Source organism: Protopterus annectens, chromosome 3.part0, assembly GCF_019279795.1.
Source record: "Protopterus annectens isolate FY-2018-M chromosome 3.part0, PAN1.0, whole genome shotgun sequence".
Classification (NCBI taxonomy): domain Eukaryota; kingdom Metazoa; phylum Chordata; order Ceratodontiformes; family Protopteridae; genus Protopterus; species Protopterus annectens.
This window is the reverse complement of record NC_056731.1, coordinates 147518615-147544286: the sequence shown is the minus strand read 5'-3', so window position 1 is coordinate 147544286 and position 25672 is coordinate 147518615. Positions and strand designations below refer to the sequence as shown.

At 41.2% G+C, this 25672-nt stretch overlaps 1 protein-coding gene across 1 annotated transcript in view; it reads right to left on the bottom strand.

Moving 5' to 3' along the window:
- Positions 1-25672, bottom strand: part of LOC122796287 (glutathione S-transferase A-like) — a gene marked incomplete in the record, with an annotated part of 463645 nt that overhangs the window by 420482 nt on the left and 17491 nt on the right. The window contains 1 exon segment of the mRNA XM_044064645.1: positions 21418-21483. Coding sequence (XP_043920580.1) covers positions 21418-21483 — 66 coding nt within the window.

Below are 25672 nucleotides of genomic sequence, written 5' to 3'. Positions count from 1 at the left end.
GCTGTGTGTAGCAGTACCGAATACAGTGTCCTATCCATTTAGATATAATCTGCTTTAGCCTTGCCCTGTGATCCTGCAGCATATGCTACAAACAGGTGTTTAGTTTTCCTGAAAGCTTTTGTTTTGGCCAAGCAGAAGCGTAGCTGCCTGTGTATGTCCACAGAATGCAGAATTTTATCCCCTTTATTCTGGGGGTTTGGAATAAAGGTTGGCAAATGGATTGTTTGGTTAAGAGCCACACTAGATACCACCTTTGGCATAAAGGTGGCGTTTGTCCTTAGATACCCTGTCCTGATGAAAAATTAGGAAAGGTTCCACTGCCATGCCTGTAGCTGAGACTCTTCATGCTGAAGTTACTGCCAGAAGCAGAGCTGCTTTCCATGGCTCAAAAGGTGGTGGGTCAGTTTTTCCAAAACTAAATTGAGGTCCAAGTTGGTGCTCTGGAGCGGTCTTATGTTTTTAGCCCCTCTGAGGTACTGCTTTAGCAAGGGATGAGAGAATAAAAGGAGGATCAGTGTTGTAATGTGCTGAAATGGCAGAGGTGTGGATCTTAACTGATGACGATAAGCCTCTGTCCAGCATCTCAGTCAAGCATTGTAAAATCTGAGGAATGCCTGGAACAAGAGGGTCAAGTCTTTGAGCCTGGTTCCAGGCACAGAATCTCTTCCATTTTTGAGCAAGCTTTTCTGGTGCTAGGCCTCCAAAATGACATCCATAGCAGCTTTTAGAGAGGTGTTGCCTGTTAAGTATCTGCCATGCAGCCAGGTTTAGGGTTTTGAGCAGACCGTGCAGGATGATTGTTTTGCTGAGTCAGAAGGTGTGGAATTTGAGGCAAAATCCATGGTGGGCCCTGAGCCAAGTTCCTTAAGATAGGGTACCAGTGCTGGCGTGGCCAGTCTGGAGCAATCGGGGATCTGTAGTTTGTCTGGCTTTTAGGAGTACCTTTGAAAGGAGAGGCAGTGGTGGGAAGGCATAAACTTAGGTTTTTCCAACTGAACAGAAGAGCATCCACTTTCCATGCTCGTTTGTGATAAGTTCTTGTGCAGAATTTTTGCAGTTGGCAATTCAGTGGGGAGGCAAAAAGATATTTCTGCTCAAGTCATCTGCCAGAGTATTTTTCTTTCCTGGCAGGAATTGTGCTTACAGGTGAACGTGGTACGTTAAGAGCAGTGTTCAAGGTCATGGCTTGCTTGCATAGGGGATAAGAATGAGTACCCCCTTGCTTATGTACCACATTACTGTGGTGTTCATCTTTAGTAATAGTTGTCCTGGATGTAGAAGGTCCTTGAAAGCTGTTGGGGCATTTTGAACAGCCAACATCTCTTTTTGATTGATGTGAAGATGCATCTGGTCTGTGGTCCACTTCCCCTGAATGCATTTCCCTGCCATGTGTGCTCCCCAGGCGTAATCCGAAGCATCTGTTAGAGTTTGCCTGGCTGTGGGTTGGGTAAAAGGCTGACCCTTGTTTAGGTGACATGCCTGTGCCCACCATCGAAACTCCTGTTGTAGGCAGGGAATCCTTGGCATTACTGCTTCTACACTGTTTAGTCCATTAGTCCAAACACTTTTTAGGTACCAATGTAATTTCCTCATATGTAGTCTGGCATATGGTATTAGTATGCAGGATGCCATGAGTCCCAAGGCCTGCAGAGTTTCTTGCAGGGAGATGGGACTTTGCCAGTAATTGAAAAGAGTTAGTTGAACTAGTCTGGCGTGAGGTAAGCCATCTGGGCCGTTGTATTTAAGCTGGCACCCAGGAATATAATCTGCTGCGAGGGCACTAGTTTTGACTTTTCATTTACAGTGTACCCTAGAGAAATTAGCAACTTTACAAACGCCAGATGTTGTAGGAGAATGTCCTTTGTCTCTGCTTGAATGAGGCAGTCGTCCAGGTATGAATATATTTGAATTCCTTTTTGTCTGCAAAATGCATTATGGGTGCCAGGCACTTTGTGAAGACCCAGTAGATAACCCAAAGGGCAGTGCAGAGAATTGCTAGTGCATTGTACCAGCTTTGAATCTGAAGTACCTTCTGCAATTTTGTCGGATAAGAACATGCAGGTATGCCTCACAGGTCCAGAGTAACAAGCCAAGCCTTCTTGCCCAGCATGGGCAGAAGCTGCTGTAATGTCAACATTTTGAATTTCGGAATATCCAGGTAAATATTCAGAATTGAAAGGTCTAGTACGGGCCTCCAGGCCTTGTCCTTTCTGGGGACCAGGAAGAGTCTTGAGTAAAATCCTTGTTCCTGTTGTGGTACTTTTTGAATAGCTCTCATGTCCATGAGGGCTGAAATTTGTTTTTGTGCCTCTGCCCATTGATTGTGGCAGGTCTGGCATTCCTTTTAGCTTTGGTAAAGTATGAAAGTGGAATCTGTAACCTTGAGACAATATTCAGGACCCATTTGTATTGGGTGATTTTTTTCTCAACTGGCAAAACAAAGCGCTAGTTTTCCTCCTAAGGGGGCTTCCAAAAGGGACGTGCTTGGCGTAAGAGAAAAGCCATTGTGAGAGTTTCCTGTAAGGTTGAGACAGGTTCTCACCACCTTTTGGGGTTGGTGCCCCACTGTCGGTCTGTTTGAGCCTTGGGGTTGAGATCTGCCTCTTGGGCGTCTATCTGCCTCTCTGTGGCATGTGACACTTGAAAGGACCAATTTCTGCTAAACTGAGGTGGCTGTACCTGTAAGAAATCCTTGACTGTTGGCATAGATTTAGCTTTATCCTCCATTTTCTTTAACACCTCTTCTGCCTTAACACCAAACAAGGTATCATGCTGTAAAGGAGCATCCAATAAGTTTGCCTTAACATGATCAGGTAAACCGTTCTTTTAACCAAGCAGGTCTTCAAATAACAGAACCTGTAACTGTGGCTCTAAAAGAGGCCTCTAAAGAATCAAAACCACATTGCAGAGTATGTTTTCCCACCTGTTCAACTGCATGCAATAAATCCTGCATTTCTTTACAATCAGGAGCTTCTGAGCTTGCAAGCATTTTCTGTTTTAACTGAGCCATTAAATATTGTTGGTACTAAAGCATGTGAAAATGGCAATGTAAAGCTCTTCCTGCTAAAGTTGCAGACGTGTATACTTTCTTCACCCCATCTATCCAAAGCTCTGGAATCTGTCAGACGGTACTGAATGTTTTGCAATGGAAGCCTTAACCCCTTTTGGACCCTGGGAAATAGCTTCTGGATCAAAAGGGTTTAAAGAAACTCAGGGACTCTAATACTTACCTGGCTTGGCTGGAGCAGGGGGCAAAGAGCCAGGAGACAAGCTGGATTCAGAGAACACAATCCACAATATCTAGCACAGGCGAATAGCCAGGGCCTGTGCTGAGGTAATTAGTAAATCCCAGAGCCTTTTCTTGGATTCTGAGTAACCCTGACTTTCCCAATGGAAATGCTCCCTCATGGTATGTAAAGTTTCCCCAAAAGAATAATCCTCAGGAGGAGAGGCTGAATGGATAGATTCTTCAGCATCAGAGTCCTCATAGGGGAGGAAGAGAGTATCCCTGGTCTGAAGAGGAATCTGAGGAAATGGAAACCTGATTAGAGTCGGTCTGTATCCTCCTCAGGAGGGGGATGGGAACCCCCGAGTACCAAGGTCTTCGGCCAGTTTAAGCATCTTAGGCATGGAGGACTGTCCAGGAGAATGCTGTACTTGTTTCTTTGTCTTTAATGGTCTGTAAAAGGGGTATAAGCACTTGATAAACTAATAAATCCGATAAAAAGTGCCAGGGCACGCTGTTGAGTGATCAAAAAAGTTTATTCCACAATTAATAAAATCCACGCTACTTGCTTCACTCTGGTAACAGTAGAATCAGCAAAATGTAATAAACGCTCTTACATCCACACTAAAAAATGCATTTTCGTCACTAAGACTTTCATCAGACAATCTAGTTACCTTTGACACACCTTTAAATACTAAACAATTTAATTAAAATCCATTCCATTGGTCATAGAGCTTATCCTATTCATTCAAACACTCCAATCCACGTGTTTAATTCATTAATATTAATGCCTTTCACCATAAAGTGCTTTGTGCTTATTATTAAAAAGTATGAATTTAAATGTAACTATGTACACTATTAAAAACTGACATGTAGCATTAAATACTGAATTAATATTGATGAATTGATTTAAATATAAATATGTATATAAATGTAAATAAAAACACATTTATGTTAAATCCTTAAAAATGTTGTGGTAAATGGAATCTTATTTTCCATACAATAGTGATGCCATCTGGTGTCCAAATTGCAGAACTACACTATAATTTGTTAGCTCTTATTTTTAGTAGGGGTGAAATAGTTAGGAATTCATTAATCCCTGGACTGGTGTTGGAATCTAGGTTAACCTGCCACCATAACTCCTTACTTTCCAGAATTTCCTCCCAGAGGCCTCCCCTAATGTCCGGCTTAACCTGGTCCAACACAAAAAATTCATATTTAGCTTCTGGGCATGTATTGCTGTGTTTATATAGTGCATTAGTGTTTTTAGCTTTCAGAATATCATAATTGTGTTCGTATATTCTACGTTTCAAACCTCTCTCAGTTTTGCCCACGTAGAATGACTGACATATCTGACAAGTAGCAATGTAAACAACTCCTCTATTATCACAATTATAATAAGTCCTACTTTTAATCCTTCTCTTTCTACTTTCTACGTATATTTCTGCCTTATTATGTATGGACACTGTTGGCATCTTCCACATTTGTATGTCCCACACCTCCTAGTGTTTCTATCACAAACAGTTTCTTTTCTCCTTTCTAAAATTTTACCTATGTTTGGTGGATTTTTGAACACTATCTTTGGTTCCATTCTAGGTATCTCTTCTATATCTGTTAAGATACTAAACAGACTCCATTCTTATATGAAAAAATCCTTTAACTTCATATTTGAAGTGTTGTATTCCAACACTAAACTTCTATAACTGTCTTGATCATTTTTCTTCCTATTTACTTCTGGGGTATATCCCAACCCCAAATTATGCTTGTTCCCCTTGCCTAATATAGGTTCAAATCTACCCAACCTTCCTTCCTCTACTTCACTTCTTAGTTTGTTAACAAACTCCTCTGGGTAACCACGTTCTTTGAACATGTTATGTAATGTCTTACATTCTTCCTGAAAATCAGAGTCATTGGATGTCATTCGTGAACCCCTTACAAATTGTCCTTTGACAATGTTCTTCTTGCTGTGTAAGGGGTGGGCACTGTCATATAATGTAAAAAGGAGTTCACATAGGTCTCCTTTCTATGTACCTTGATCTCAAATTTTCCTGCCCTTTTATATATTTCTATATATAAGTATTTCAGGGACTCAGTACCAATAGTATATGTGAACTTCAGAAACTTAGTAGTTTGATGTATTCCATAAATTCTAAAAAACTTGCCTCACTACCTATCCAAAAGATGACAATATCGTCCAAAAATCTATGGTATAATGTCCATAGTTCCTTAAACTTACAATTGGTAATAAACTGCTCTTCCCATTTGGAAAGTACGATATTAGCATATGTGGGGGCACAAGCGGCCCCCATAGACACACCTGTCTTCTGCTTATAATATTCACAATCAAACATAATGAAGACCGTGTCCATTAGTATCACACTTGCTATCTTATCATTAAGACTCAAAAAGTCATCTTCAAACACAGACTCTTCGAATTAATTCATACCCTCAAGGTGCGGTATGCATCCAAACAAATCAATGACGTCTATGGTAATGAACATAAAACAGGACAAGTATAGAGATGTTAGTTCCCCCAATAAGTCCCAAGAATCTTTAAGAATTAACTTAGTTAACCCAGATATGTTTAGTCTTAAAATCTACAAATTTGGCTAGGGGAACTGTTTTGGAGCCCTCAGCCGAAACAATTGGCCTGAGGGGTGGATTTTCCATATCCTTATGGATTTTCATTTTCGGTATTCCGAATATAGTAGCTACGTTAGATGATAAAATATTTAGAAGTAAAGAAACCTATTATATTCTCTATCAAGAGATCTTGTAAAATGGAATCAATCCTGTGATAGGCAACGTTAATTTCATTTAATGATACTCCTGTGTATTTAGTTTCATCTCTCAAAATAGTGTTAATCTTTCCTTCGTACAAAATTCTGTCCATAATGACTATCCCCCACCCTTATCCGGTTTCATGACCCTCAAAGTTGCATTACTACTCAATTCCTTTAAAGTTTCATTCTCGTTTTTACTTAAGTTGTAATGTACCCAGCTTACATTATGTTTTTTCCTAACTGAATCAATCATAATATTTTCAAAATTCTTTATTTGAGGGAATAATGGGGGATTGTAGATGGACTTCCTCCTCAACATATTGTCACCCCCTCCATCTCTTTTGAAGCCCACCTTAGAAGCCATAATCTCCAAATTAATCTTCCTCATAAATAACATGACGTCCAAAATTGTACGAGTAAAATCACCTCTACTATTAGGTACATACTTTAATCCTTTGCTAAGTAATGAAAAGTGGTTTGAATTTAATAAAAAAAAGAGAACTAAAATTATAAATAGTAAAATTTTGATAGGCGTGTTTGACTTTGTTATTCTCTAACATCAGGAATGGTGTCAATGACAACAGGGCTGGGGGTATCTAATAAAGTCTTCCCTGCCCTCTTTCCCCCCCCCCCAATTCTGAAAACTCTGTAATGATTGTTGCCTTCCTGCATTGTTCCCCTATTCTGTATGGGGAGGGAACTCTGTCATAACATGCTGCATTCCATCCATATTCCTCTTTTGACCCCTGTCTGTTTTTGTGTTGTGAATTCCTTCCGTTATTCCTCATCCCCTTGTGTGTACTATCGTTTGCCTGAAAGTTAGGTTTAGGATAACTTGTGTGGTTTTCATATTCAATAACATCCCTTTTCAGTTTGCCCAACTTACGCTGTATCACTTCCTCACACTTGGTATCTATATCCTCTCTCATAGAAAAGTATCTATCACTTTCCTCTTTTATACCATGAATTAAATCCGTTGTGATACAAGCATCCAAAGTTTCAATTTCATTCCCCAATTCCATTTGTTTGTTATTATTTTCTTCAATAATTAACTTAACTTCTAACCCGCAGTTATTGAAAACATTAAACATTCATGAAAATGGGAGCCAATCTGAACATTCGGGTATTTAAATACCCTTAAACCTTTAGGGACGATTTCCCTCTTTAAACATTCCTGCAAATAGGAGTTTTCTTCTGTGTTTCATTAACATTTTACCCAATCTAATAATTTTCATTGCATAAGTCTCCTTATCATCAAAACCAACACTGTTACTATTTACTTTAAATTGAATGTCTCGGAGCCATTCAACTGTAGGTTTCTTTTTAGAAAAGGCTTGCGAACTAACAGTACCTTGCAAACTAACCGACGGGTTTGCATTTCTCTTGGGAATGGCACCCATTTCCTTTCCGTTGATATTCCTTGCTTCCTCTTCGTTCGACATGTTGAGTAAAATCCCAGGGGTGATGTTAGGGTTGAAATTAGTCCCATTGTGAAGATCGCCGGCTCCAAAGTTGTCGCCAATAAGCTCTCTTCCTTTCCCCCCTGTGACCTTCTGGCTCTTCAGCTCCCTCGACACAATCCATGGAACGCTTGCTTCCGGCTACAAGGTTGGTGCACAAGGGTGTTAGCAGGTCTATCAGTTCCGTTAACTGTCCAATAAGCCTTCTAGTTTGACCTGCTTCCTCTTGCGAAACAAAACTCATCCTTCCTGACCACGGAACAGTCGGTCCCTCCTCTCTGAACTACGAACTGTAAAAAGGGTATAAGCACTTGATAAAAAAATAAATCCGATAAAAGTGCCAGGGCACGCTGTTGAGTGATCAAAAAAGTTTATTCCACAATGAATAAAATCCACGCTACTTGCTTCACTCTGGTAACAGTAGAATCAGCAAAATGTAATAAACGCTCTTACATCCACACTAAAAAATGCGTTGTCACTAAGACTTCAGACAATCTAGTTACCTTTGACACCTTTAAATACTAAACAATTTAATTAAAATCCATTCCATTGGTCATAGAGCTTATCCTATTCATTCAAACACTCCAATCCATGTGTTTAATTCATTAATATTAATTACTAAAAATAAGAGCTAACAAATTAGTGTAGTTCTGCAATTTGGACACCAGATGGCATCACTATTGTATGGAAAATACCACAACATTAAGGATTTAACATTATAAATGTGTTTTTATTTATACATTTATATACATATTTAAATAATCAATCAATATTAATTATTCAGTATTTAATGCTACATGTCAGTTAATTCATTTTAAAGTGTACATAGTTACATTTAAATTCATACTTTTAATAATAAGCACAAAGCACTTTATGGTGAAAGGCATTAATATTAATGAATTAAACACATGGATTGGAGTGTTTGAATGAATAGGATAAGCTCTATGACCAATGGAATGGATTTTAATTAAATTGTTTAGTATTTAAAGGTGTCAAAGGTAACTAGATTGTCTGATGAAGTCTTAGTGACGAAAACGCATTTTTTTAGTGTGGATGTAAGAGCGTTTATTACATTTTGCTGATTCTACTGTTACCAGAGTGAAGCAAGTAGCGTGGATTTTATTCATTGTGGAATAAACTTTTTTGATCACTCAACAGCGTGCCCTGGCACTTATCGGATTTGTCTTTAATGGTACCTTTGCCTTGGCTGTTGTAATGGTAAGTTGTGAATGTCTGAAAACACCCGCAGAAGCAGATGCCTACTCAACGGCTCCAGACCCATCTGAGGGATTAGTTTCTGTAGGCCCAATACCTTGAGTTTCCAGAGGCCTAGATGTCTCCACATGGGAGACAGAGGCGGCCTGTGGCTCTAAGGTAGCGGGTGTCAGGGGCTGCAAAAGCACCTCACTGAGAACTGGCGACTGGCCTAGTAGAGGTTTAGTCTGTTATGGACCTCAGATGCCCGTTTTTAAACTTGTCTTTGCGTTTTTTCAGTATTGAGGTTATCAGCTGATCCGACAGCATAGCATAATTGAACCTTTGGCCAAAGTAGTGTAAAGCAAAATCAAAACGTCTTTTTGTAGTGCGTTTGTTAAATCTAGCACAAAGCCAACTAGTGACGTTGTGATCAGGGCCTAGGCATGGAATACAGTAAGGCCCTATGAGGCATTTGCTTCCCACAAGAAAAGTCTGAGGCAAGAAAAAAAAAAAAAGGTTTCCCCAACAGGGTACTTGGCTTTATCTGAAATTAGACTTCAGAAATCTCAGGAGTCTGCCGACCAGCACTTGCTAACCGCTTCTGCTTTGGGCACCGCGCGGCAAGAAAGACTGAAGAAAATGGCGACTGATGCATCTTTTATACCCCGGCACACTGATGTCAGGGAAGAAGTGACAGCAACCGACACCAGGCCAAGACTTTGGAACTCTGGCCAACTGCAGGACCACCTGACAGCAGGATAACCCAAGTGTGACGACTGCAACAGTGTAACATGAACATCTGATGCAGCCCACACCTATGGCAGTTCCAAGCATTTACAACTTAAGTAACCCCTTTTCTGGAGGTCTGAGACTCCAGAATCAGCCTGTACAAACAGCCACTGGAGGGGGATTACAGGGAGGCTGTGGGGCAGAGATCTCTTTATAAGCAAGGATGGTCCAAAATAAGAAGTTATGTACCTACCATAACGTTCCATGTTAGTTGTCTTCTCTCGCCTTCTTTCTTGCTTGATGGGTTCGGAGCCGATCCTCGGCTCCGACTCGGCACTTGCTTTAGCTCAAGAACTCGTTTTACCAGCTTGAGGCAGCCCCATATCCCATGATGCAAGGCGGTAAGTACCCAGATCTCGTTTGTTGACAAAGGGCAATAACACCAAGCATAAAATACTTCCCAAAGGAAGAAGCAGCTTACAGATGGAAAAAGGACCAGGTCTGAATGGTCTTTAGCATAATAGTTTCTTATACAAGGTCTGTCCAGGCCAGGGGGAAGGAGGGAGGGTCGCAAGAAAGAAGGCGAGAGAAGACAACTAACATGGAACGTTATGGTAGGTACATAACTTCTTAATGTTAAGTTGTCAATCTCTCCTTCATTCTTGCTTGATGGGACCGCGTCCCTAGCACCTCTATCCTGGGTGGCTCAATGGAACAAACTCTTGAGGACTGTAGAGCCAAAACTGGCTCTGTCCCTGGAGGCCAAGTCCAATTTGCAATGGGAAACAAAAGTGTGAGGAGTGGCCCAAGTGGCCGCTGCACAAATAGTGTCCAAAGGAAGTCTAGCTTGAAAAGCTGTAGAAGTAGCTAAACTCCTAGTTGAATGTGCTTTAGGTTTTGAGCACAGCTGTTTTCCCCTGAGCGTATAAATTTCAGTGATGACCGAAGAAAGCCATCTGGACAAAGTCACTTTAGAAACAGGAAGGCCTTTTTTATTATCTGCATAGGAAACAAAAAGTTGATCAGATTTTCTAAATTTTTTTGTTCTGTCCAAATAATATCTAAGTTGACGGTGGAAGTCAAGATAATGTAGCTTTTGTTCAGCTCTATCTGAATAGTTAGGTAAAAATACAGGGAGATCAATGGATTGATTCAGATTGTTGTTTGAAGCGACCTTAGGTAAAAAGGATGGATTAGTTCTCAAAGATACTCTGTCTTTGTGAAAAATCAAATAGGGGGGTCGAACCGAAAGAGCATGAAGTTCAGACACCCTCCTGGCAGATGTAATAGCCACTAGGAATAAAGTTTTCCAAGAAAGATATTTCAGGGAACAAGAAACAGCTGGCTCGAAGGGGGGAAGAATCAAGGATGTCAGCACTAAATTTAGATCCCACTGAGGAGGAGGAGGATTCCTGATTGGAGGCTTTAGTAGGAAAATTCCTTTCAAGAAGGCCCTGCAGAGCCTATGGGACATAATATTATGATCTGCTATCCCGACATGAAAATTAGAAATAGCAGCCAATTGAACTCTGACTGTGGAAGAAGAGGAGCCTGCATGAAAAATCTCTGCTAAGAAGTCCAGAACTGCCTGAACAGGGGCAGTAAAAGGATCAATATTTTGGGCCTTAGCCCAATAAGAGAAACGTTCCATTTGCTTGTGTAAATCCTCCTGGTAGAGGATTTTAGTGAAGCTACTATGATGTCTCTAACTGGGTTAGAGATCAAAGGAAGCCTGGCTAAGGAAGGAAGTGGAGCAACCATGCTGTGAGGTTGAGAGAAGGGATTGACCGGTGCAGCTGACCGGATTGGTGAATCAGTAGATCTGGCACTGGGTCCAGATGCCACGGCTGCACCAAAAGGTGATGGAGGAACGGGAACCAAACTTGTCGAGGCCAGTAAGGGGCAATGAGAATCAATTTGGCTCTCAAAACGGTAGCTTTCTGGATCACCTGAGGGATCAGAGGAAATGGAGGGAAGGCATAAAGTCCCTGGGGCCAATCCTGGGTCAGAGCGTCTCTGGGGGGATGGCCTGATAGAGGGAAGAGGCTGAAGAAGTCTGGACATTTGCTGTTTTGGGGAGTAGCAAAAAGATCGCAACATGGACGACCCCATTCCAGAAAAATCTCTTCCGCTATAGATTGCTTGAGAGACCACTCGTGAGGCATGAGGATAGCTCTGCTCAATCTGTCCGCTATAATGTTGGTTTTCCCAGGGATATGCGTTGCTACCAGAAACCGATGAGAGGAGATCGCCCATTGCCAAAGTCTGATAGCTTCTCGACACAAGGGGTAGGACTTGGTTCCGCCCTGTTTGTTGATATACCAAACTACAGACATGTTGTCTGTGTGGACTGCAATTGTCCCTACGGGAAGAAAGTAGTTGAGGGCTTGCAACGTTAAAAGCACTGCTCTCATCTCCAGGAGATTTATGTGCAGATGGTACTCGAACGGTTGCCACGTCCCATGAACCATCCTGCCCTGATAATGACCCCCCCCACCCGATCAGGGAGGCATCCGTGGTGACAGTGGCTATCGGGGACGGAGGTACAAAGCACCTGCCTTGGTGAACCTGAGACCATGTGATCCACCAAGCAAGATGTTCTTTGCATGTTTGTGTCACCAGAATCTGGTGACGCATTGGAAGTTGCTGGTATGACCACTGTGTGAACAGCATCCACTGAAGGCGGCGCATGTAGAAACGAGCCAGGGGAAGAAGTGTAATGGCCGCAGCCATGAGACCTAATACCTTCAGAACCATTCTGGCCTGTATTTTGTTGGCCAGAATGATCCTGACATGAGTCTGAATGTCTGAAACTCTTTGTTCTGTAAGGGTAGCTGACATCCGAACAGTGTTTAAGTTTGCGCCTATGAAGGTAATAGACTGGCAGGGCGATAAGGATGACTTTTCGAAGTTGATTGAGATGCCCAAATGAGAACAAAGGCCTATTGTGTAATCCCTGGCTTGTATAAGCTGATGCCTGGTGGTGGCTGACAGGAGCCAGTCGTCGAGATACAGAAACACCTGGAATCCTTGACGTCTCAGGTGAGCCGTGACCACTGCCATGCATTTGGTGAACACTCTGGGGGTTGTAGTGAGACCAAAGGGCAGGGCTCTGAACTGGAAGTGACTGGACCCCAGCCGGAAGCGGAGAAATCTCCTGGAGCGTCTGTGAATTTTGATGTGATAGTACGCATCCTGAAGATCTATTGAGCACATCCAGTTGTCCTTCTGTAAGAAGGGCAGAATTGACTGAAGAGTGACCATTCGGAATCTTGTCTTCTTGACAGACTTGTTGAGTCTGCTGAGATCCAATATTGGTCTCCAGTCTCCCGTCTTTTTGGGGACCAAAAAGAACCTGGAGTAGATTCCGGGCTCTGAATGGTCTATTGTAACTGGCTGAATGGCTCTTTTTTGCAGTAGTTTTGCGATTTCTAACTCTGCAATGTCCCTTAGACCGGGTGGTACATCTGGAAGGAATTTCTGTCAGAAAGGGTAGAAATATAAACTTAATCAATAAAGGAGTTTGACTAAAAAGGGGCTTAAATATCACAAAAGTGAACAACTTACCAGGAGCCGGTAAAAAGACCTCCCAAGCGAAGCGGCAAACGAGATCTGGGTACTTACCGCCTTGCATCATGGGATATGGGGCTGCCTCGAGCTGGTAAAACGAGTTCGAGCTAAAGCAAGTGCCGAGTCGGAGCCGAGGATCGGCTCCGAACCCATCAAGCAAGAATGAAGGCGAGATTGACAACTTAACATTGTACTTTTAAAAGATTATATTTTTTAACTACACTAACTTAGAAATAAATGAACTCCATTTTAAAGTTTTTTTTTTATTATAAGGTTAAGTTTATCCCAAAAAGGAAAGCAGACAAAGTAGGTGACCACCACGCTTAAGTTTAGGAAAAAAAAAAAAAAAAAAAAAAACACAACAACTGAGGTACTAAAGACTACTATACTCCTAGAGAGTTACTGGTTGCATTTAACCCCCACTCCACCCACTACTAAAAAAATTAAGAAGATGGTTGAAAGTTAAGGGTGGCCTCATTTGAGTAGAGAAGAAAGGACACTTAAAAGGAGGTAAAATTACCAGATAAGGGCAGGGGAACCATTTTTATGAATACCATATTGTAAGTCTAAAAATGATGGAAATCTTGGAAGATTAAAGTACACTGTTTCTCTGAATGAAGTTTATATTGCTATAAAAGATTTTAACTTTGAATGACGTGGAAGGTTTAATGACCTACAATGACAGGTGCAGAATCCCTAGTATATTTGGTACACCCAAGGGGCATTAAAATGTTGTGGGTCCTCTTCAAGGCCTATAGTTGCCACAGAAGGTTCCATTACTGCACCACTGGCTAAAAATTTAGTTATCAATTTAAAACCATTATGGATGACTAGTAGGAATAATTTAAAGGACTCCTTGGACCCATCAAATTAAAATCAGATTTTCATATTAAGGATAGGTTATCCATCACTACAGATGGATGGACTTCCCTCCATCCATCAAGTATGGTTGGAGGATTTGATGGTAAAGGAGTTCCCCCACCAGGATGAATTCAACTTCAATAGAAATGGTACTAAAACTTCACACTGAGGACAAGGGTTTTCCAGCAAACCCACCAATATAAAAATATACATTCAATTCTCAATATGTGGGTTGTTGGAAATCTGTACAGGTGTTACCCGAACGATGTTAGTTTTTGGATAAACACCAAGGAAATTTGAACGTTACTAGTGCGCACCCTTTTATCAGAAAAGGGGTATTGTAAAAGGACAGTTGGTGACAGGTAGTAGAATGTCAGGATGATTTTGTAATGGTGTATTTTTTTTTTTTTTTTTTTTAAAGAAAACTAGAGGGGCTACCCAGACTATTTATTGTCTGGATGTTAAAGAGGTCATTCAAGGTAGACATGGTAGGTTTTCCCCCTATTAGGAAAGGCTGAAATGAATGGGGTTTAATTCAAAAGCCTTCCACAAAGAAATTTATATGCACAGGCCTTTGACATGCTTTTGGGGATGGGGGGCATTAGAAATACAATGGCTAGAGTGTGGAATAAGTTTGCTAGTTTGTCTGACAATATTTTTGGGGGAGCCTTATATTTTTAGGAAAGGCCTCAAAATAAAGGATTTAGTTGAGAGACGAGTGAGGTAGCTGGTGTCAATGGATTCATCCAACAGGGGCACTTGGTGTGGATTTTGCCAACAGTGGATTTTGCCAACAGTGTCAATGGTTTAAATGGGGAGATTTACATTTTCGCAAGAAATAAGATTTACTTGTGAAGGGTATGCTGCTTGCAATACCAGTGGGGTGGGTCTATATAGTATTAAGCAAGGAATGAGATGCATTTTATGTAGGCAAAACAGAAAGGAAATTGTGAAATTCCGTAAAATACATGAACATATGACATTAAACATAGTACTATTTCATTCATCAGCTACCTTTTCATTTCTTGTATTGGATATTATACCCATGGACAAAAAAAGAAGGGGGCCCTGGGAACTTAAGAGTACAGGGAACAGTATTGGCAGATAATTTTGGAGGCCAACAGGCTCCCTGGTTTGAATGCAGTTTCCATAGCACCAGTTAAAAACTTATGGCTGCCAGGTTGTAGCTTATTTTGGCCGCTAGACGAGTCTATTTATATACGTTACCCATTATACAATGACCAGCCTAAAATATTCAAAAATAGCATAGCACAGGTAGCATGCCGATTGGCCAGCCCAACCAGCGTGCCATACAAGTCAGAGATTATACCAACTAAAAAAAAAGTCTGGGAAACAACCAATGGGAGACCGTGCAGACAAAAATAAAAAGGACAATCATTCTATAAAACTACGTGATTGTCTGTCCCGACTCTTCCCAAGGAAGATCTCTTGATTTACTTTTTGTATTAAAAAAAAAAAAAAAAAAAAAGCAGAGATCTTCCTTTCTCAGTACTGTGTTAAGCATTGGGACACAAGTCCCATACACAAGTGCAGTACATCAAAATAGCCACAGGACACATTTAAAAAAGTGGATTTGTTTTATATACATCATTGTATAATAACAATAACTCATGGCTGGGTGTGGGCAATGCTGATTTACCCACAGTTGGCTTTGTTTGGTCACTCTGGCATCACCCTGGCATCACCCTCGTGACCAAACCACACCAACTGCAGGTAAATCCAGCATTACCCCCACCTGTGGGTTATTGCTTAAATGAAGACATATGTTCCTTATATTCATTTTTATTAATATACTATCATTGCAATAAAATGCAAGTGTATTTATATAAAATATTTGATATTTTCTTTTATAGTTTAGTTTTTAGGCAAGGTTGTGCAATTTTGTTTTAGAGTAATTGCTTGTTTTATACAAGGACTGTCACTTGAACTGTGGGATACATCTCTGACCAAGTCAGTTTTAGGATGAAAATGCAGTGCATGTTTGGTGTTTTACATGCTGTACTGGATACAACTTTGTTACAAAACAAGGATAGGCACTCTAGAAGGACGTCCAACACTAAGAGTGAGTTTATTGTATTAGTTTTAGACTTAAGCACTTTATCTTGTGGATTTGCCACTACCAGAATAAAGGTAAACCTTGTCTTATTTGCAAGAGACATCTTTCATACATAAAAGAGTAGAAGCAGTCACTACCACAAGCCACTACCACTATCCCCACACTCTTATATAGCACTCTCTGTGGTCAACCGTTAGGAAGTCTTGCAGATTTCAGTATTTGGCTTCCATCTGGCAGCACATGGCAATTTTCCCCATTATACCTTCATAAGAATCTATTTGCACTATTTCCCTTTATCCCAGACAGTTCACTTCTTGTACTTCAAAGTGCGATTAGAATTGGAGTGGAGTTGGAGGCTAGGCTTGGCATAATGTTAAGGCAATTTCAATGCAAAGTATTCTTGCCTCAAGTTATTGGCTAGGCAGTTTGGTTAAAATTCATCTATGCACTTATTTTATGGGTGAAGGCATTAAACCAAGAACTTGCCAATCTGCAAGACAAGTGCCAACACTTCAGTTACATGACAGATTCAAAACTGTAAGGCAGTTTATATAGTGGTGAAGACCTACATGCAATTGAAGACCTACAGAAGAAGTATCTCTCTTCACTGGCGATTTCCACAGATTTAAAAATTCATTCTACCATTGAGATTTGCTTTTTTACATACTCCATTTGGTATCCCATCTTTACCTGGAACTGAACTCAATGCTGAGAGCCTGCGACTAGCTTCACCACAATTCCTTTATTTGTTCCTTCTGAAAATTCAATTTCAAGCTTCCTTAACCTTCCCGTAGGTCATAGTAACATTAAATTCTCTTTTGCTGAGGGGGATGCAATATAAACTAAATGGGATATCTTCCTTTCCACTTAATTCATAAAAAAACACAAGCTGTAAAGCAAAGGTTTCCTCTTAAAGTTGCACATTTCAATATCCTAATCAGTTAGAATCTACAAGGAGGAACTGTTTTCACCCCCCACCATTTTTCCCAGTCTTAATACTCTCACCTGTTTGCCCTAAAGTCCAGCCAAACCAACTACATTACCTGCCAAGTGTCCTGCCATACCACAATTTTTTCACTTTTATACTTTTGGTGAAGTGTTCTCGCCTACTGCAAGATGCCTTTGTTTACCCCCCCCCCCCCCCCCCCCAAGAGCTCAATCTTTCACATCCTAGTTTTTCACATTTTAATATGAAAAACAATGGGATATTTCAATTGCTATACAATCAAAATGGTTTACAATAGTGAAAACAGCAGTTACTGATGAAAGGTTCCATATTCCTACTCTTCCTTGCAGTCCAACCAAGAAGTCTTAACATTTCCTGCATTGTGCTTTACTCTTGAGCCACTTCCCCAAACAAAATTTAGACAAACCCATATCTTAATGCACCTGCACCAGAAAAAATGTACTCTAATAATCCATCCTCTGTTCAAAACAGAATAAAAAATTCCAGTCCTTACTGTATTAACCCAGCAATTTCAGACACTCCTTCCATGGAAAATATTGCTACCTAGTTTCAAAACTAGCCATGCATTGTACCAGTTTACCAGCCTTATTCTTTGAGACTTTTGGAAACTATACAGCACAATTTGCCACCCTCCCATCTGCTGCATACAGTTTTATAATATGCACTGTCCATATTTAGACACTGCTTGTTCCCACCTCTTTCTATAAAGACTTGTTCTGTTGCAACTGCCAATAACAGATTCCTCGCCTGCTGCAGCAACAAAACATGTCAGACACTGCAAGGACTTTTGCGAAGATGCACTCAAATCTTATTTGCATCTCTGCAATTTCACACATACAGCTCTTTTTTTTGGCTTTCAAATCCAAACGAACATGACATTATCCCTACCTCAGTCAATACTCTGTAGCAAAGATCTATACCACTACCAGATTCTCCTCTGTTGTGCAACTACTTCCAGCCACCTCTTTACCAACAGTTTAGAGACATGAACAGAAGTGCATGCCAGATTTCCCCTAGTCAGTACAAATACCCCAAGTCTTACCTGAAGAGGTCACTAGCTATGGCACAGAGCTTAGGCTATGTGTTTTTATGGCTGCCACAACAGCCAAACACTACACTAGAACTGTTGACACCTTTCTACAAAGGTATCCTGAAGGCCACAAGCTAGCTTGGGGTTCAGCACTGTTGTACTGAGAAACTGGGTTCAGATATTTAGTGGGTACAGTAGTCTTCCCTTGACAGTGGGCCCTGAAGACTGGTACAGCTTGACAAGAGTGCTGCCATACCTGCAAAAACACAATAAACTCAAAACCTAGTAGTATAGCAATGCTAACAGGGCCAGTGTCACAATGACCAGACAGCAACAACATTATGGTGGCATAGCCTCCTCACAAATGCTTTGACAAGACCAGAAGTCATAACTAGGACTTGGCCCACAGTGGGCACAACTATGAACTAGCTGGTGTTCCTGGTAGCAGTTGTGTGGCAGTCACATGGGCAACAGCAGTTTATATACCCTAAGCTATTCTATCTGTTCTGCAAAGTTTTCCACCAATCACCTCCATGCAAATCTGAACACTAAAAATGTCAAGTCTGCCTGCACACTTAGATGTTCCAACCGGTTTACTATCATAATTCCAAAGTGCATTTGGTTGACACCACTGCAGCAAACAGGTTGCATGGTGACCATGTCAAACCAGACAATGAAGTACAAATCGCCCTCTACCAATAAAGCCCATTTGGAGTCGAATTTGAGACGTACTTTTGACAATGTCCAAATTAAACATTCACACTTGGGAGTTGGAGATACCAGCATTCGACCTAATACACTTCAGAATTATGACAGTAAACCGTTCCAACCACTGCTGCAGTAGCCCAAGCTTATGAATTTTCATGCACAGGATACAAGAGCCTGACAGTAAAGTTCCAGGGCACCTACCACACAACTAGACAGCTTCAGCTGATGACACTAAACATGTTTGGCTGATTAGTCTAAGTGCTTTGTGCCAACTGAGACAGGCAGGCTAAACCCAAATAGGGCATTACTAGAAAACAGATGTCCACACCCCAGCATAAAACGATACAGGAGGGATTGGTGGGCGGATGGAGAGCATCAACAGTAGCAGTGATCATTTGAACATTAGTGTGGTTAAGGTAAGTTTACTTGCACTGCTATGTTCCTCATAGTAAATCACTGCTGCAGTAATCCGGGACATACAAGTAAAATAGCTTGGTGCAGGCTACCTGGAGGGGTGGAAGGAAGTGTGCAGGAGCACCTGGAGAAATGCTTTTCTAGGGTCAGTCCTAGACTTGGAAAAGTCTGCATATAGGACCACGTTTTTGCTTCTGGAATGCTCTAGTCAAATCCTTTCCAAAAAAGACAAATTAAACCAAGGCCCTGGAAGGAGCCCTGATCCTGCCTTGAATGGTTTTGCTGTAGCAAGAACAAAAGATCGCCATCTGGAAAGTGCTTTGACAGAGGTCTTTCAAGTTCCATTCTTATGAAAGGATCAGAAATTCTGGAAGATCAGACAGCTGTGGTACCAAGTGTACATTTTCCCCTCAATCTTGGGTTCAGGAAAGAGCACAGGACTAAAAGATTTTAAAAGGCTTAAACAGGAACTGACCCCCCCCACAATATGGTGGGACTACCCAAGAACTTTCAACCAATGCTGTACTTACAGGAGTTAGAGCAGTAGGCAAAAAGTCCCCCCCCCCCCCATATTAAAAACCTCAAGGTGCCCAGATAAGCTAGTTCAAATGGAGCAATACTGGACCTCAAACAAAGAGCCACCAATTCTAAGACTTTCATACCCCTTTCAAAAGGGGTTTGAAAGGAGAATGCGCAGAGGATCCACAAGCAAACATGCTGAAATGAACCTTGGCAGGAGTAAGACGCAAGGTCATAGGATAGCAACTCCTACTGTAAAACCACAGAAACTAGCCCTGAATGGGTGCTGCTGTTTTGTTGGCACCATCATTTTCTAGCAGAACTGAAATACCCAGGAATATTCCTGTCAAAGGAAAAAAAGAGGAAGGTCTTTCAAGGCCTCCTTGCATTGAGTCCAGGAACAGGGTTTGCCACAGCAAAAGGAAAATTCTTGTCCAAAGAAAAAGGGAATCATTGGAGACTTCCTTGCATGGAGTAGGGTTTTGCTACAGCAAAAAGGTTCTAGGAGTTTCCCCACATATGGATCAATTTTTTTTTAAGACCACCAGATACAGTCTGAGGTCTGCCAGCTTCTCTGCAACACTTTGCAGTGACAGAAGGCAAGATTACCTGCAGAGTAAAACTATGCTGTTAAGCTAAACGTCATGCTTACATTGCTAGTCCTAAACAAAGATATCTGCCCCCCCCCCCCCCCCCCATGTACCACACTGATATTCAACTACAAAGATGGATCACAGGGTATTCAGAGTCAAGAGCCTCAATAGCCAACATCTTATTGTGCTTAGTCTATTCCAGCGGTCTTGCACTTTGCTTGGTAAGCAGTGATAATGGGAATAAAAGTCCAGCTGGATTTACATAATACGGGTCAAGGTCAGTATTTGGCCAGTTTTAAACTAGGTGCAGTTTAACATTTTTTGCATGGCAGTGTCAAAAGCCTTGCTTTTTTTGGAAAATCTAAATGAAACCTCCAAGCACTGCATTTAAGGCATAACAATTCAGTAATAACCAAAATGCTACTGTAGGGTCAGCATGGAAGGCATATGCTTCAGCACAAACAGCTGCCACTACTCTGTAGCAAAATCAGTTCCTCCTATGAGCCAACTCCACCAGCTGATGGAAAAATTACTATTCTAGTCATCCAAACAATTTTAAGACAGCTGACAGGAAGATACCCTGGCTGTAAAGGAATGCTTCTATAGCTGAAGACAAGGTTATTCTATAAACATATTGTTCTGTAAAGCAAGCTAACCCACTAATTTGCCAAAAGTGGGCATATCTGTATAAAAGGACTAAAGTACCCTTGCTCAAAGGGATTAGGAGCCAGACCTAGGATTCTACTAGATTCTTGCTCCTTTATATTTGGTAGGTGAACTTGACTGGCTATTCCCAAACAATCCTTCAAGCTTTAAACACGAAATAGTGGAATGCAAAGTGTCAAGCAGTGCTGCCCTCAAGCAGTCTGTGGTAAGATGGTAATGCCTTCTAGCCAAACCTACTGGCACCTCCTGCATGCCACTAGTCAAAATGGCATGCAGTTCTTGCCTACAAAAGTCACCTTCAATATGAAACCGCCAGGAGGTATGCACAAAGCAGAGAATGCAATTCAAAGCAGAAGCCATCCCCCAATAAAAACACTTCCATTACAGTCCAAAGGCCATTACAATCCAAACAAGCAACGTTACTGGTATGACAGCCAAAGTAACGCCACATACTATCCTCAAAAGAGAAGGGGGCCAAATACCACGTATGGCACTTTATATCAGAATTGTGGGATTTATAGTAACAAGCCTGCTTCATGGAACAGGTTGCTCCATTATGGATTTTGCACAAAATTTCCATTCTAAAAAAATTAAAAATTTACACAAATGCAACTTACCTCCAGATACAGGCAGGCACCAAACGACTCATTCAGGACAATGTCTCCATGTTTAAATGTGGGTAGCTATAAAAAAAAAAAAAACAGAAACTCAGCAAAAGTCGAAATTCAGTGATATACATAAGTGAAGTAAGAGGACATAATGTCCATTCTCAATACTAAAGACCGCTTTGAGTTCTTGAACCCAAGCATTTAAAAGCCAGTAAGCCAATGCCAGTTCAAATAGTGCTCTTTACATACACTGGTCTGAATATCCCTTCCCCAGAGGTTAGGAAGCACATCTCTCCTTACCAATCTCACTTGCAACATCTTTGCCAGGATGATCAGCATGTCCTTAGAATAAACATTAAGCTTCAGAAATTAAAAAAAAAAAAGTGAGCAAGAGCAGAGTGCAATAAAATCCCATTAGTGTTCTACTAGTGCCCTTCTGATAACCTGAATCAACCCCTGAAAAACCTTGCTGTTAACTGGGGTTACACTTAGTCGACAAGTTGCTTTGCTATCGGCTGAACAAAGATGCACACTGTCTACATATCTGTACAGCTGACCATCTGCATCTACCTCAAGCTCACACATTAAAAATCAGAAGAATTGCATACAAAAATAATTTAATATGTTCATCCAGGTACTAAATGCATTAAACACGCAAGGTGAAAAACCACCCAAGAACTTCATCCAAGAAGCATTATGTTCATCCAGGTACTAAATGCATTAAACACGCAAGGCGAAAAACCACCCAAGAACTTCATCCAAGAAGCAGAGCAAGGAGTACACTTACTACTCTGCCATTGTTCTATTTGCACTTTGAAAATCTGGTTTTGATAGGGAGAAGCTCTTCCAATCTCAGAGCACAAGTGAAACTATATACTACAGCAACCATAATCCGAAGAATACTACCGGTGTTAGAACTGTGCAGTATATGAAATATGCAGAAAGCACACAACTAAAGCTGTACACCAATTGTGCAACAGGTGAAAGAACTACAGTACACTGTGCAACTGCCCTACTCTTGCCCAGTTCAAACACTGAACTTCAAATTTGCTGCAGGAGTTGCAGCAAGACAAGTAAATCCTAAAGGACAGGATTCCCTTCATAAAAATGGTTCTAAAAAAAAGACAGCCTGGGTATCACATGCAGTGCACAATGCTGGAGTTTACAGTCAAACAAATGCTTTACAAGTTCAGATGTAGCATCTGCTTTAGAATACTCCCAGAAATTGGGGCTACGTGTTTGGACAATGACCCTTGTGATGAAAAGGTGTATACCCATCATGGAAGACATTTCCAGTAGTTTACTCAGCTGATGCTGTAACCCCCCCCCCCCCCCCGCAACAAATTTGAGTCTCTATTTACGGGTCAAAAGTTCTGTTAGGAAACTGGCCTATCCTCAAGATTTCCTACCAACAAAACACATGAATAAGCTTCCTTAGGTTTTCAACATAGTGATCAAGTCCCACTATAAACTACCACTGTCAAAGGAGATAAATTCATTAAGTCAGTCTAGTGCAAAGCTAATCAGGATGGTCCTTGGTCCCAGGACCAAATCAGGATGGTCCTTGGTCCCAGGACCTTAATGCTAAACCTCAAAATATCTGGACAAACCACCACCTGCAAGTTTCCCTCTCACCTTACAAGAGAGCAAATCTGGTGCAGATAGCCTCGACACCCATCCACCACTGAAGTTGCTATCCTGCTTTACAGGCAAGGCCTCCAACCCCTAGGAGTTAAAAGGATGTGTCTTTTTGAAACTGGTTCAATCATGCGAGAATTCTTATTCTAAGAGTTAAGGATATGGCACCCAGAATTGTGAAATTAAACTGCAAGCTTTCTAAAGGCCCCTATGCAAACAGAAACCCCCCCTAAACAATGTAGCAGTCAAGATCCCTAAACAATGTAGCAGTCAAGATCCATTTCTAAGGAAGACTTTCAACCCAAATTTACCTACAGAATTACCAGCCTTATTCAGTTGCTATTCAACCTTTTAATGCTGGACCAGAGCCTGCTGAAGTACCAGTTCCAAAGCTGGTCCTTGCCAGCTCACTTACTACTCTGACGACCACCATTGGTTCTACTTAACTTTACTGGTTCCAATGCAAAGTCTGAGCTGGAAGTGTACAGCATGAAAAGGAATCAATTGGAGCCACAACCAGAGTAAGGTGCTTAACTAAGGGACATCACTACAAGTCAATCATGTGTCAAGGAATTCCCTGCAACCAACTATGGCAGACAGCGCTACATCCATGCCATAATTGTATCTTTAGCTTGATTTAAGATACCTAGGGGAAAGCAATTTCATAAACAGAACCTTTGTGAGAAGACAGCTTAAAGCAATTATTCCATGGCAGAAAGCTTCTGAAGCAGCAAAATTGATGAGGCAAGGGAGCCCTGTGAAAGGTTTGAAGTGAACCTGGTGAGTCAAGGGAGCACTGTGAAAGGTCTGAAGTGAACAGCTCACGTCAAGTCACATCAGGCAGTGACTTATCAGCCTTTGTTTCTGGACAAAAGCTTTAACAGTTTTGTAATTTTATATGCTTGCACATTAAATGCAAAGCACTTGTGGTGGTGGTGGGGGGGGGGGGGGTGAGAGCTTATGCAAGATGGAGCTGCTAGGCTGAAGTCGAAATGAAGGTGAAGCCACCAGAAACTTCAAATTACTAATGTAGAAGCCTATACTAGGACCACATCATACTTAAAGATTCAGAAATCTTCAAGCAGTAGTGTCATTTATCTTTATAGTGCTATCATAAGACCATTAAAAGCTGTCCCAAAGTCCCTATGGGGAAGTTGCCCAGGAGTTCTACATCTAGGAATCTATATGCAATGCATCTACAAACAGATCTACTTTGGAAGCTCAAAAGTAGCAAACTCCGAACTTGGAGGTGCAGGGCATCTACTTTGGAAGCTCAAAAGTAGCAAACTTCGAACTTGGAGGTGCAGGGCATAAACCTCAAACTGAGATTGCACTACAATGAAGAGTACAAGTTTCCTGTTCCGCACTGCACAGCAATATTTAAACTGTTCAAAGTTTAAAAAATCCAATGTCAAGGTGTCTACCATATGAAGTTGAAAGTTTTGAAACAAGTTTCCAAAAGTAGTCCCAAATTAATATACCACACAAAGTTAGGAGTTTCAGGTTGTACTCAAGTTTCACTACAATGATTTTAGCCACTGGAAGTCACCCCACTTGCATAACAATACAGGCCAAGTAAAGGGAGTCAACTGCACTGTTACACGTGGTAGACATTTCCTATTGTGAGCAAAGATTCCTAGGTGGAGAAGATGTAGTGAAGGCATAGCTTACACTTTATCAAGATCCACCTCAAAATTAGTGGCTTGCTGGCATATCACTGGGATAATCAGAGGACTTAAACCACTAAATGGATTTTCTAAATATGAAGTCAGAAACAAACACAAAGTTCTTATTCCAACAACTTAATTTTAGAGCAACATTTACAATCTGCCTCCATTTTGGGGCCTTTGTCCAGATTTCTTGCACCAAGGCTTGAGAATCATTTTATGGACAGTAACTGGTTGCAAACTAGCCAAGTAACTGTTTGACAAGATGGATGCAGACTTATTTTGTTGCAACCCCACCACTATTATAAGTTAGAGATTAGTCAGGATAGGCGATTCATAAAGTTGAGGGAGAAGCAAGACTTTCTGGAGGAGGAAACAATGGCTTGGTTCAGTAGCCTAGCTTTGGGGACATTCTTAATGACAGAATGAAGTTTTTACCCATCATCTTTGTCCTGAATACTCAATTACAGTATTTGCCAAGGTGATATTAAGTCTGGCGAGGTGTAAAAGCATTATATTTTAGCGTTATGCTTAGATCTTTAGTAGTCTAGCCAGGACTTGAGTCTTTGGTCTTGTATAGTGAAAGGCTTGGTGCCAAGCAAGTGGCAGTTTGCCTACTAGTTAGCCTTGGTAGCTTTGAGTGTGCTATTTGTAAAAAGAACCAGTAAAAGGGCCAAGAACTGATCCCAGAGGTACACAGACAGAAGGGGCAAGATCACATTTCCCAGTTGTAGTCAGTGAAACAGCTGTGGAATCAAGAGCAGTGACTGGGAGAATCCAGGGGAAGCTAGTTACTGATGCAGGTGTTTGTATGATGCTGTGTCAAATGCTTTTGGCATGCCTAAGAAAAGGCAAGATCCTGGTTTCAGTAAAAGGATAGCAGTAGTAGTGGAAGCAGTGTTTAGTGGTAGAGAGCAAGTGTGTGGGAATGCTAATATTTTAGAAAAGGATGGTAGGAC